At 63.1% G+C, this 13,997-nt stretch overlaps 1 protein-coding gene across 18 annotated transcripts in view; it reads left to right on the top strand.

The window, feature by feature from the left end:
- Positions 1 to 13,997, top strand: part of MCF2L (MCF.2 cell line derived transforming sequence like) — a 119,712-nt gene that overhangs the window by 75,307 nt on the left and 30,408 nt on the right. For all 18 annotated transcript variants that reach the window (XM_073795424.1, XM_073795426.1, XM_073795429.1 and 15 more), the window contains one exon: positions 10,575 to 10,665. In XM_073795424.1, coding sequence (XP_073651525.1) covers positions 10,575 to 10,665 — 91 coding nt within the window. The remainder of the gene's footprint in view (positions 1 to 10,574; positions 10,666 to 13,997) is intronic.

A 13,997-nucleotide genomic window follows, 5' to 3' on the forward strand; every position in this document is an offset into this window, starting at 1 on the left:
TCTCAGGTTTCAGGTCACTCTCGGGTTTGGGAAGGTCAGACGTCACTTTCTGTCTGGCTCAGAGGCGAGGCTTCTCCCGGACGCAGCAGGCTGGCCCCTGTGCCCTCTCGGACCCTCCCCGCCCGGGTCACCACCCTCGCTAGTGCTGGGGCTGCTCAGGCCTCCTGGCCTCGGGGCCTTTGATGCGCTCCCTCGGTGCGGTGTTTCCTCTTCGGGCTGCAGGCGCCCTCCTCTGGTAGGCCGTCCGTCACACCCGCCACCCCTGGGCCCGGCCCACAGGCTCCCTGGCTTCACGGGCTTAGCTGCGGTGTCCCCGTTACCTGACAGCTCGGTGTTGGTCTGTGTCTGCCCCGCACGCAGGTCCTGAGAGCAGCAGGTGGTTCCTTGGTAAACATTTCCTGGACAAGTGGGCTTGGTCTGCAGAGAGCAAAGCCAGCTCTGCTGGTAGTCAGCCCGCGGCCTGGCGGGACTGAGGCTCCCCCCGCGTCGCTCACCGCAGCACACTCACCTCCCCTTCAGGTGGGACCAGCACCTGTGTTTCTCTCCTTCTTTAAGGGGTTCTCAGCCCGGTGCAGTGGAACCTCTCCAAACCTTGGTCTCCAAGGTCTCAAACAGAACCTGCCCGCGGATGCAAGGGCAAGAAACACGTTCCCCCTGAAGCTGAGGAGCGACGGTGGGCTCCTCGCACCTGGCGGGGCTCTGGTGCCGTGGACCTGGCCGCAGGGCCGGCTTGAGCGTGTGCAGCCCAGACCCGTGGGCTCCGTCTCCAGGGAGCCGCGCGCGGCGTGGTGGTCGGCGTGTGTCCTGTTCACGTCTCTTCCTCCTGACGGAGGATGGGGCGGGGGGGGGGGGGTCCCGTGGCCCCGACGCCCTCTCACACAGAGTGAAACCCCGCGGCGGCACCGGATACCGCCCTTTCGCAGCTGGGTGCCGGGCCAGCGGGGGAGGGACAGCTGCCCGGCCGGCTGTCAGGCAGGCGGGGAGGGGCCGCGTTCCGAGCCCTTGGCCGCAGCGCTGTTGGGCGGGCTCCTCGGGGGTGTGGGGGGATCAGCCCCGAGCGAGGGCGGATTTGGGGGACCTCCTAAGCGTACGGAAGGGTGCCGCCCATCAGCTCACAGGCAGCTGCGTTTCCAGAAGATTCAGCGCACATCTCACGGGGCGCGGGGGAGACACTCGGTGTCTGTGGGTCAAGCAGGGCCGGGCACTGCCTGCCAAGGGCTCCCCTCCTGCGGGAACCCAGGGAGGGAGGGGCTGCCGCCTGGCGGATGCAGCCAGCACTGCCGGCCCCAAGAAAAGGGGGAACCCCCCCTGCCCCCCGCACGGGCCGGGCTTACCCTAGACAGCCCGGCGCCAGCACGGCCTCCACGCGGGAGGGTGAGATCCGGGACCCGGCGCACTGTAAAGGTCAACGCAGGTCACGTGGACGGACGGTCTCGTGCCTGCTGCTTCTGAGAGGCGCTGACTCCTGCGGTCGGCCCCGAGCTTCCCTCTGTCCTCTGAAAAATACACCCTCCAGCGCGTAGCTCTTGTCCCGTTATTAAACGCGGAGGACAGGAGCCCCAGGTTACATGTGGTTCACAGTCGTGGGTCATCTCGAAACCTTACGCTGCCGGGCAGCCCTCGTCCGGATGCACCAGACACACGTGAACATGGAAATGCCGCCACGAGAGAAGCTGGGCTGCCTGGGTGATTTCTCAGCTGGCGGGTCCGCGGCCGCACCGCAGGGCTGCTCCTGGGAGCCCGTCGTGGCTCGGGGGCCGGCTTCCCACGCCGATGCCTGCAACCCTTGCGGTTCCTCTGGGGCTCCATCACCACCATCTGCCAGGCCGGTGGGGACAAGTCCAAGGACATGTGACCGTGACCGCCAGACCCTGCCCGAAGAGTGGCTGTGACCTCAGCAGAACTCAGGCCGGGGGTTGGGGGGTGCACGCGGCAGAGGGAGCTGCTCAGGTCACCGCTGTGAGGGTTGGCCGGTGCTGGACACCCTTGGGACCGGGCAGGGGACAAAACAGGTAAAATCCTGTGCTCATGGTCTCAGAAAATTAAATGAGATGCAAGGAGTGTGGGTTGCAAAAGAAGAAAAGCAAAGCAAAAAGGGGTGAAGGATGGGGGGTGGGGAGAGGGGAGCCGCCGCCGAGGTGGCTTACGGGAGGTGAGGGGACCTCTGGCAGGGGGGACAGTCCTCACAGGACCCCCGGGGGTGTCTCAGGGGGGACGGTCCTCACAGGACCCCCGGGGGTGTCTCAGGGGGGATGATCTTCACAGGACCCCTGGTGGTGTCTCAGGGGGGATGGTCCTCACAGGACCCCGGGGGGGGTGTCAGTCAGGGGAACCTCAGTCATGGAGAGGGATCAGAGCCAGTGCAGGGAGCGTGGACACCTCCTGCCAGGATCTGCTCTCGAGGGGGGTGGGGAGATGGTCAGTGAGGGGCGGAGGCGGGGCAGACGAGGTTTTCTTCTAAGATGAGGGAGATCGCAGCATGTTTGTGCTGATGGAAGTCGCCCAATAGAAAAAGCAAGATCGACCTTTTGATTCATGTGCACCTGCCGCGTGTCGCCGTGCAGGGCTTGGGTCCAGCACCCAGTCAATTGTGAGCGAGTCACGGAGCCGGGCTGCCGGGCTCCAGGGCCCCTCCCCTCGCGATTCTGGAGTCTGGGTCCCCCCTCCATCACCTCTCACCCCCTCTCACCCCTCCCTGTGGCAAAACCGAAGTTTCCCAGCTGATCCTCTCTCCTGCTGAGGGCAGTCACTGGCGGCTTCCCCTGTGGGTGCCGGTGTACACATACAAGACGTGCACAGGCACACGCGTGCACTCACACACGCAAGGTCATAGGGTCTTAGGGCTGCCAACTCTGAGACAGTAGGTTTCTGGCCTTTCTCTGAAGGACAGATTTAGCCGTCCCGGACGCCCTTCCACACGGCAGTCCCGCAGGATCCCTGGGGGCATCCCCCACCTACCCGCCCTGGGTTTGGAAGATAACACCGTGAGGATCACCTTGCTGCACAGCTGCCGCCCTCCCCAGCCCGGTGACGGCGCAGCTCAGGGGCTCCTAGATTACTGGACGCCGATAAGGACGCTAACTTTCCATGGACCCGGGTCAGATCACCCAGCTGCTCGGGAGACACAGACACATCTCCCATCTGCTTCCGTGGTGGGCCGTGTTCACCCGAGGAGAGGTGCACGCAGAGAGGTCACCCACACACGGGCGTGCATCACACACGACACACATGTACACACAGGCGTGCATCACACACAACACACACACAGGTGTGTGTCACACATACACACAGGCGTGCATCACACCACATACACGTACACACACAGGTGTGCATCACACCATGCACACTTACACATGCAGGCGTGCATCACACCATGCACACTTACACATGCAGGCGTGCATCACACCATGCACACTTACACAGGCGTGCATCACACCATGCACACTTACACATGCAGCCGTGCATCACACCATGCACACTTACACAGGCGTGCATCACACATCACACGTGTGCATGCAGGTGTGCCTCACAGACCACACACACGAATGCTCATACGTGCATAGGAGCGGGTGTGCACACCACACGCGTGCACACACGTGCCCCCACTTGGCAGTTGTATGGACTACGTGACAGGGAAAGGCAGCACGCGTGGGGATGGAGCAGGGTCGTAAATGCCGTTCTGAGGCCCCCAGCCGCGCTCGGGACACGCCTACTGCCAAGCCCTGCAGCCAGGCTGCCTCTCGCCCTGCCTCGAGCCCCTGGCAGCACCTCCCTTCTCGCTGTGGCTGTGACTGCATGTGAATTTTCAGCTGACTTTTGAATATAAGGATAGAAAATGTGGCATGAGCGTGTCCCGAGCAACTCAAACGCATACGTGAAAAATCGTTAGCTTTCACGCTCCCCACGGGAAACCACAGTCAAGCATCTCGCTCCGTCCGTGTGCAGATGCCCCCCCACAAGACAGGACAGCGCAGCCCCTTCCTGGTCGACGGCGTGTGGCAGGCGTCCTCGTAGACGGCGCCCTGCCTGTCCTGTGGCGGCTGTGCTGCAGCCTCGGGTGTGGATGGACCGGGCAGGTGAGCCCCAGCCTGTGGCCACCACCCCTCTGCCTCCTGCAGCCTGGCCCCCCACGTGGCAGGTGTGGTGCTCTGTTCTGAGGCCGGACACCTTGACGGTGATCCCGTTTGTGACAGCTCTCAGGCGCTCTGGCCGGGGGTGACCCTTCCCCGCAGCTCGCGTAATTAGCAACAGCTCTCAGGCTCTCTGGCCTCGCGTAATTAGCAAGTAAAGGGCCGTCCTTGCCGTGTGCTGTCCATTTGCTGTCCGGTGGCCTGGCTCAGCCCGTTGCCCCACGTGGCCTGAAGCTCAGGGACCCGTGCCCGCTGGGGCACCCTCTCCACAGGGGTCCTGTCTCTCTGTCCTCCCGACCTTGTTCTCCTGTGGAGCCAGAGGCCGCCCGGCTCAGGACTCTTCCTTTGTCGTAATGACCTTTCTCTGTCACCACCGTCTAGCGCGACAGCCACTGGCCACGTGTAGCCATTTAAATTGAAACTAACTAAATGTCAAAGCTCAGTTCCTGGGCCGGGCTAGCCGTCCTGCAGTTCCCAGGGGCCAGTGGCTGCCATCTCGGGCAGCTCAGAAGTGGGACGTCCCCACCTGTTGGGCACGCGGCTGTGATGGGGCGGCATCCAGCTAACAGCGGCCATGCCCTTCACCTGTGGGGGGAAGGGCGAGAGACCTGCCCGGGAGGAGGGGTGCAGCCCTGCCCTGCTTGGGAACAGCGACAGGTCCCCGTGAGGGGAGCCCAGGAGGGGCGGGCGTGGGCTTGGGGAGCCCCTCCCTCGCTGCCGTCAGAGCGCCCAGGCTGCACCCAGCAGCTCGTGCACATGGGGCGTCGCCACGCCCAGAGGCCTCCTCATCTAGGGTTTCAGCTCCAGGTGCAGAGGACGTGCCTGAGGCAGCCCTGGCGCAGCTCAGGACCCACTTGCAGGGCAGGAGCCAGACGGCAGGCAGCTGGGGCTGCAGCAGCAACGTGGAGCCTCTGGCAGGTAACGAGGTAGCAGGGATTCCGGACTAGCGGAGGTGGTGCTGGCGTCTGCGTGCCCTCGGGGGAGCAGTTCCCTCTGTTACAAGGAGGCGGCCGATAGTGTGTGCGTGTGCGCGTGTGTCTTTTTTTTTTCACGTATTTAAGGAAGCTGTGTGCTTGGTGGGTTCTTCCCCCAACGTAATTTTCTAGTTGTGGGAAAATACACGTACTTCTCGCCGTCCTAACTGTTTCTAAGTGCACAGCTCAGTGGTGTTACACGCACGGTGCCGTGAAGCAGACTGCAGAACTTGGCGTCTTGTAGAACTGAAGCTCTGTCCCCGTGAAGCGCTCCCTCCCCGAGCCGTGGGCCCCACCGGCCACTTTCTGTCTCTGTGAATCTGACTCCTCCAAGGACCTCGCGTGAGTGGAATCAGCCCGGATTTGTCACTCTGGGGTGTGAGCATACCGTCCTCAAGGTTCATCCGTGTCGTAGCAGGTGTCAGGATCTCCTTCCTTTTTAAGGCTGAGTAATGCTCCGTTGCATGGCTGGACCACGTTGTGTTCATCCGTCATCTGTTGGAGAAGGCTGTGTTTTGAGATAGATGAAAATCAGTCTTTGAAAACCAGGTACATACCCCAGTTTCCTTCTGTGCCAGGTGGGTCCCTGTAGACGGGGCACGGGGCTGCACGTTAACCTCTCCGTTGTGTAAGAAAGACCCTCTACTACTGCACACGCGTCAGTTCAAACAAATCTTGAGTATGTTCACCTTGATGTTGATGTGGAAAAAATAACTCAAATATAAAGAACAAAAAATGCAAGTTTTCGGGCTCTTCGGAGAAATCCCTGTGTTTTTGTAAGAGGTGGACTGTTTCCTTTGGGTCGTGAGGACGAGGCGACAGCCCTGCTGTGTGGTCAGGGCTCCCTGGCCGGCCCTGCTCTCCCCGTGTGCGTCTGACCCTGACGGGGCTGCTGTAGCCTTGAGGACAGATATGGTGCTGTTACCAAGTGTGAGAGAGTTCTTTAAAAGGGTCTGACGTTTTTCTTGCCGTTGTGCTTTCTGGGATGGAAAGCTGAGCAGCGTTAAGAGAACCGCATTGCACACGTGATATGATAACAGGGGCAGCTTTTGAATCACAAGAAGAGGGAAGAGACAGCCAGGAAAGAAAGGCTCAGGCTTGAATGCTCAGGGCTACGTTCAAAGTCACGGCGTTTGAACCCAGCCGGTAAGTCACAGGCAGAGAGGAAACGGGCTGTGGCATTTCGCTTACGAAAGGAAGACAGGGAAAGAAAATTGTAACATTCGCAACCTCTGTAGACCAGGGTCAAAACATGGGATGCAAAGAGAGAAGAAAGGGCAAAGAAGTACAGCCAGGTGGGGAAGCAGGGGCGGTCAGGAAGGTGGGGCAGGTCCTGCCTGGACCCATTTGCTCCACAGGCCGGCTTGTGCCCCCCAACTCCCAGCTGCAGCCTCCACCCGTACCCCAGGCCCCTGCCTGGCCTGCCCACCCCCTGCCCACCCCGAGGGCTGGCCCAGCCCCAGGGCCCAGCTGCTTGGCCAGGGCTCCTGGAGGAGGTGGGACCTTCTGTCCCACGGGCCCCTGGGGATGCACCGCACTGCCACCCGCCAGGCCGGGCTGGGATGGGCGCCAGCCTGCCGGCGCCTCCTTCCCGGGCCTGCCTGGCCCACTGCCCCCCTTGCTGGGCTTGTTTCCCCCGCCTGGTGCCAGGCCTAGCTGGCCTCTGTGAAGGTGGCCCTGAGAACGCTCACCCTCACCCCGGCCGTGGTCCTTCCCACCGGGAGCTCCGCGCGGGCTGAGCGAGGCCAAGCGGGGCCTCGTGTCCCCGCCTGTCCCTGCTCTGTGACGTGTTGGGTCCGAGAGCAAGGTGCAGCCACGCAGGAACTGGTCACGGTGACGCCGGGTGGCCGCGGCCTCGCTGCGGGGACCCTCCAGCCCAGCCCAGTTCCCGGGCCGCCCCCATGCTGCCCAGTCCCGACGAAGGAGAGGTCAGGCCGCAGCTGGCCGTGCCTCTGGCTCCCCAGGGCCACCCGAGGAGCTAGCAGGCCTGGGGTGTTAGAGAGGACACCATGCTGCGTGAGCTCCGGGCCTGTTTTGATTGTTGGGCCCGCGGTGAGCTCGTCAGCCCCACGCAGCGGCCGGGCAGCCATCCAGGGGCCCCTCCGAGCGGCTGTTGGGACATTGCGGGCTGGCGTCTGTGCCTCCACGGGGCCGCGTGCAGTCTCCCCCACTGCCACCACCCTCAGCGCAGTCACCTCGGGGCCTGGCACACGAGGGAGCCTGGGTGCTGGCCTCTTGTGGAGTCTGAGCGCCAACCGCCCTCCCTCTCCCCTGGGCATGTGAGGCCACGGACGCGGGAGACGGGCACACGGGACCCTCCTTAGAGCGGTGGGGGGCGGAGTGACGGGACCCTGGGATGCTGGGCCCTGGCTCCTGGGGGCTGGGCAGATCACACGGCCTTGCTCTGGGGCTGCAGTCATGTGGGCAGAGGGGGCCTTGGAGGGTCCCTACGTCCTTACATAAGGTGCCTTCTGTTACGCCTGTGCACCTCTGAGCCAGCGTTCCCAAAACGTGGTCAGAGACGGGAGAGCGGCAGGGAGGAGAGCGGCAGGGAGGAGAGCTCTCGTGGCCCCGAGCCAGGTGCTGGTGCACGGGCATCATCTCCTTCCGCCTCTGGGGCCGCCCTGCCTGGCCCGACACAGGAGGCAGCCCAGGGGTGGGCGGGAGGGGGGGCAGCTTTATCCCGCAGGGTGGACTCGGCCTGGGGGGTCTGGACGCGGAGCCAGGCCGCGGGCCCCACCCGGTCTGTGCTCCCAGCTGTGTGACTCTGGGCAGACGGCTTAGCCTCTCTGTGCCTCTGGCTCATGGTGAGGAGTGAGGGAAGAACAGCCCCAGGCTTCAGTGCAGTGCCTGCCGGGAGGGGGGACCCAGCGGGGCCTCGGCCGCACCTTCCCTGCACGACCCCACTGGGCACCTGCGGGGCCGCAGGCGAGTGACCGCAGGGCTCTGGCCCGAGTGTTTTCACACACCGGGAGCCGGGAGCTGCCGGCCCGACCGCTGCCTCGCTGGGAAGCCCGCCTTCCGGGACACGTTTCTGTGGAGCCAGCAAATTCCTCACATTTCTCTTGAAATTCTCTTTTGAAGAGATCGTGTCGTCGGCGCCTTCGCGTCTTCATCGTGTTTGTCGTCAGCGCTGTCCCCTGAGGTCGTGACGGACTTCTTACCGTAAGGCTTTCAAAGGCACAGAGCCAGTTAAAGACCCCAAGGGATGGGGGTGGGGCGGCAGGGGGACGCGGAAGTGACGCGGGCGGTGGGGCGCGAGGCCCGGGGCCGCGTGCTCCGTGAGTGGCCAGGCCAGCGGCCCTGCTCGTGCGTGAGGGTGACAGGCCGCCGCGGGCAGCGGGGTCAGCGCAGGGGCCACGGGAGGACGTTCCGGGCCCAGAACCACAGCTGACACCCTGAGGCCTGTTGTGGAGTCACGAGGGGTGATGGGGAGGCGGGCCGCGCTCCTGGAGCTCTGTCCCGGGGGAAGGGAGACGGCCGCACAGCAGCCGCCGCTGAACAGGGCGCACGGCGGGCCTGCCGCCATCGTCAGGCTTTGCTCCCGCGGCAGCCCCGGAGGTGGACACTGTTCGGGTCCCGCTTTTGCTTCTCGCTGAGTGGCCCGTCCAGGTGGCGCCGAGGAATGGCCCGGCCCGGCTTGCGGTGACAGGCCCGTGTCCCCGCGTGTGGCGTCCGCCCCTGGGCTGTGCTCCTCTCGGTAGCCCCCCACGGGCGGGTGGTCTGGGAGCGCATCTCAGACCCCTGTGCCGGCGGGGCCCATGCCTGGCAGGGTGGCCGCCTGCTCAGGGGAAGTGAGTCTCCTGCACCTCAGGAAGAGTGGGATCCCGGCGGCTGGGCCTCAGACCCGGGCCGGCCCCACGGCGCGGACCGCAGGGCAGCTCCCTGTGAGACGGAGGGAGGGCGGGGCAGAGTGCAGACACAGGCTGTGGAGAAGCCGCTGTGGTCGGTGTCATCGGGGGGCTGCGTGGGACTTGTCCCCCCGGGGGAGGGGCCGCCAAGAGGGGCAGGGCACCAGCGAGTGGACGGGACGGGGCCGCGCGGGCGCCCGATGCGCTGCCGCCTCGCGCCGGGCTGAGCCCCGGCGCCCATGGCCGAGGCTGCGAGGGCTCAGGAGCCCGCCTGGGGCTGCCCAGAGGAAGGCGTGTGCCCGTGACGCCCCAGGCTCCTGACCGCCCCGGCCAGAGCCGGCACCAGGCTTAGGGGCCATCTCAGCTTCCACTGCCCTGCCCGCCCAGATCAGGCCCTGAGGCCGCCAGGCGTGGGGGGTGGGGCAAGGCAGCTGTGATCCCAGGTACCTGGCACTTAAGCCCGAGTGGCAAACAAAATAAAACTTCCCTCCGTGAGAGCTGAGCCCGGTTAGAAGGCGGTTCTGTCGGGGCGCCGTGTGGGCCTGGCTGTGCGCGCTCTGACGTCCGTTTGTGCTTTTCCCGGAAGTCCTGTGCCGTCTGTGGAGCAGGTAACGCTGAACGGGTGGAGCCTTTCACCATCGGGTGCGCTGACACACAGCGGCGCGCACGCTCCCGTGCAGGCGTGGCTCTGTGTGTCCATCATCGGTGTTGCTCCCACACGGAGCACTTGGGCTGTCTCAGCTCTGGCTTTTGTTACATAACGTTCCCAGCAGGCAGAGCACCGCCGCCAGCCACGTAGTTTGTACGTGTGCCGTGTATTTCTGGTTTTCATTTACACCGTCGGTGTGTTCGGAGACGTGGAAATCAGCAGCTCCAGTCGGAGCCTCGGCCCCTCGCTCGTTCCTCCGCGCCGCCTGGCTGGCGTGGGCGCTGCCGCCCTGCAACTGGCTCACGGTGGCGGGCTTGTCCAAGGGGAGAAGCCTCCTGGTCTCCGCAGTGACTCAGACGCCGCGTCAGGCTGTGGGGACGGGGCTGTCGTCACCGGTGCTCAGCGTCTCTCTCAGATGCTCCTGCTGCAAGGAGCCTCATCTTGTCTCCCGTCCCCAGTGGACGCTCGTGCACCTCCGGGCGCCTCGGGGCTTTTCTCCCCGAGCTGTGGCCGTGCCTTCAAGAGCGATTTTGTGTCGTGGATGAACTCAGGGACCCCAGATGCTGGGACTAACGTGACGTGTGGGTCATAGGCTCACTGTGAAGGGCTGGGCCGGCCGGTCCACTTGCAAGGCAACATGACCAGCTCTGACTGAACAGCTGGGCTCCAGGAAGCATGGGTCCTGCCCACCTCTCTGTGCCGTGAGCTGGTTGGTGTCAGGCTGGGAAATAAACAACACAGAGTCTGTCCGTCCGTCTCGGGTCAGAGCGAGCCCTGGAAGGTGCCCGCGAGCTCAGGGAAGCCCTGCAGGTGGCTCGATGCTGTCCTGGCAGCGGCGCCCCCGGCAGTGTGTGGAGCAGGCTGAGGGCCACAGGAGGAGCCGGTTTGCCCCGAGCTCTTCCCGGAGATGGACGGCAGGGCAGGCCCATCCTCCGGCGGCGCACTGAGCGCGGCTCTCTCCTCCTCTCAGCCTGCAGGATGCTGGCATCGGGTTCATCCTGGTCATAGACCGCAGGCAGGACAAATGGACCTCGGTCAAGGCGTCCATCCTGAGAATAGCGGTAAGTGTCGGTAACGGCGCGCGTGCCCCCCACCCCCTCCTCCTGGGCGGGTGGCGCGGCCTTTCCTGCCGGCTGGCACTTTGGGTTCTGGCCTGTGCTGCTCGGTGGGGCACCAGCTCGGAGCACCCGCCTGGGGCCTGGGGCAGGGCCAGCCACCCCTCCCTGGGTTCCTCGAGTTGCGAGCACAAGTGTGTGTGCACGTGTGTGCATGTCTGTGCACGTGTGTGTGCATGCCTGTGTGTTCTCAAGTGGGTTGTCACTCTCGGGGGCTGTGTTATAACTTGAAAACCATCTCCCCAGCTGGTTTGTCTCTGACGCTGAGTATGTGAGGTGCTTAGGACACACCGTGCCGTCATTCTCGAGGGAAACCTTCAGGCTACGAGTTTGGGGATTACATTGAATAGCTTTTCCTATGTGACCTTCTCCTTCTCAACGGGCTGTTTCTTCTTTAGTCTTAGACTAAGGCAGACTAGTAGCCGTCCTTGGTGGCCCTCATGGCCACGTGGAGACCCTCCTGGTCCGCAGACTGCAGGCGGAAGAGCCGCCGGTCTGCGCTGCTGCGGTGCTGTTTTTAGCCGCGGGAATAGCTGAAGTCAGCAGAAGGCCCCCAGTCTTACTTGCGGCGGCGGCTTGGCCCGGCTCCCGAGCTGGGTGCGGAGCGCTTCTCCCCGGCTGAGTCTCACCCACCCCTGCCTCCCCACAGCCAGAGGACCGGGAAGTTTGCTGCTCTGCAGGCAGGGTGACCCCGACCGACCCCCGGTGGGGGGACGGTCCCCCAGGCTCTTGCTCTGGGTCTTGTTCTGGCCTCTGAGGGGCTGTTGCTGTGCTGGGGTCTGGATGTGGCGGGAGAACTGATCCCTCCTCCTGGCTGCCTCGTTACCTCCTCTGAACAACGCTTCAGGCCCAGTATCTGCCCCGACGCTCACGACCGACAGGGTCCTGTGCAAACCCGTCCTGGGGCTGCCCGGTCCCCGCTTCGTCCTCCTGACAGAGCGACTCCCTCGCCGCCCTGCCCCTGCTTCCCGTCCCCACCAGGCACGCACTCTCTACGTCACCGTTTGTCTGCAACAAATCAAAGCGCTTGAGGATGTTTCAAAAGCAGCGTATTCACGTAGTATATAAGTGTTTCATCGTCAGCTTTCCTTTGTTTTTAAGTCCTTAGAAGCTCACAGAGGACGTTGATGTACCACCCCCAGTTCACAGCCAGCACGTCCGTTTCATTATTTTAAATTTTAAAATAAGTTTGCGCGTGACGTCACCTGACAGCCCAAATTAAGGATTAAATTGTAAAAGCCACTTGGGTCAGACGCACAAAGGACTTCACAACACATTTTTCTTGAATCAATAACTCAGTAAATTAGTCCTGAGCTGGCGGCCAAGAAGCTTCCAGTCAAGTGTGTTGCTGTTTTAAAAGGTAACACTGTTATAACAACATTTTCGAGTCCAGTAATCTGCCCAGTTCTTTTGCGTTTGTCTGTCAGTGGTTTGAACCACCGCTCGGGCACGTCGTGGTGTGCACGGGCGTCTGAGTCAGGCGCTTTGCCGTGATGGTCACGGGCATCCCGTGGGGTCCAGGCCTTGCCACACGCCACACCCTGGGGGGCCCTCACCCAGCGCCAGGGCGGCTGCCACCCATCCCCCCTTACCCGCCCCTGGCGCCCCCCAACCCTGGAGCAGGGCTGCACTCAGTCCCTGCCTGGCCCCCCTTCCCGGGAGGATACCCTCCTTCTCTGTCTGCACGCCATGGGCCCTCGAGGCCACGGCCAGCCCCATCCGCCTTCGTGTGGCCGGCACCCAGCGGGCCCGGGCGAGACAGGAGCGCTGTGAATCTCTCTCAAGCTGGTCAGCCACTCCTGGTCAGATAATGAGAGATTCTCCGAATGCAGTGTTGTTCTCTAAGAAACAGATACATTATTTTTACAACCTGAGTAGTCATCGAGATCGCCAGTGGCCCCGGGTAGCCTGTGTAGGGTCAGGCTCTCCCGTGGCCGAGCGTAAACATAGCTTTACTCTTCATCCAGTTGTTTGTTTGCTTGGTTGGTTGGATGGTTTTTTGTGGCTGCATTGGGCTCCACTGCTGCGCGCGGGCTTTCTCGAGTTGCGGCGAGCGGGGGCTACTCTTCGATGCGGTGCGCGGGCTTCTCATTGCGGTGGCTTCTCTTGTTGCGGAGCACGGGCTCTAGGAGTGCGGGCTTCAGTAGTTGTGGCTCGTGGGCTCAGTAGTTGTGGTGCGCGGGCTTAGTTACTCCACAGTATACGGGATTTTCCTGGACCAGGGCTTGAACCCATGCCCCTTGAATTGGCCGGCGGATTCTTAACCACTGCACCACCAGGGAAGTCCCTTCATCCAGTTTATAATGAGATGAATTTCTGAAGAGAGCTGGCTCATCTTCAAAACTTTGTGAAAATCATAACTGAAAGGTTAGGGGCTTCCCTGGTGGCGCAGTGGTTGAGAGTCCGCCTGCCGGTGCGGGGGACGCGGGTTCGTGCCCCGGTCCGGGAAGATCCCACATGCCGCGGAGCGGCTGGGCCTGTAAGCCGTGGCCGCTGAGCCTGCGCGTCCGGAGCCTGTGCTCCGCAACGGGAGAGGCCACAACAGTGAGAGGCCCGCGTACCGCAAAAAAAAAAAAAAAAAAAAGTTAGAGTTTCCGTGTTTGCACTGATTCTTATACAATAAAAATATAAATTTTTCTCCTGTGAGCCTTAGGGCTCCCCAGCACTGCCTTGGAACTGCCCGGCAGCCAGCGCTTTCCAGCGGAACGGCCGGAAACCCTCGCTGAGCCCCAGTGGCGTTTGTTACAAGCATTCGCTGGTCGTATTAATGCCGAAAGTTCTATTTATATATTCGACACATTTATTGAGACTTAATGTGTGCCTGGCGCGGTGGGAAGTGCTGGGGGCAGGGGGACATCGCAGGAAATGTGTGGACTAGTGGAGCGCAGGGGGCTGACATCGTGACCAGGTGCCGGACACACACACAGGGCACCGGAGACGGGCAGGGAGGTGGCAGGGGGCCGGGCCTTGCCGCTCCTGGTCTGTGCCCCTCTGAGCTAGGCGCGGGGTCCGCGCTGCACCCTGGCTCTGTGGTGGGGACACAGCTGGCACCTTGTCCCCGTGCAGGGGAGCGGGAGGGGGCAGAGCTGGCCCACGACGCCATCCCCCGCTGTGGACCTGGACCGCCAGCCTCGCTGGCCTTTGCTTTCATCCAGGGGAGCTTGGGCGGAAGACCAGCTGGCTTCAGCTGGGCCAGAGCCCTTGAGGAGGGGACATCTGTTGGCACCGGCCCAGCCTGAACGATTCCACCACGGCCCCGGGCCGCAGGCAAGAGGCTG

The sequence above is a fragment of the Tursiops truncatus genome, chromosome 18 (assembly GCF_011762595.2).
Source record: "Tursiops truncatus isolate mTurTru1 chromosome 18, mTurTru1.mat.Y, whole genome shotgun sequence".
Taxonomy (NCBI): Eukaryota; Metazoa; Chordata; class Mammalia; order Artiodactyla; family Delphinidae; genus Tursiops; species Tursiops truncatus.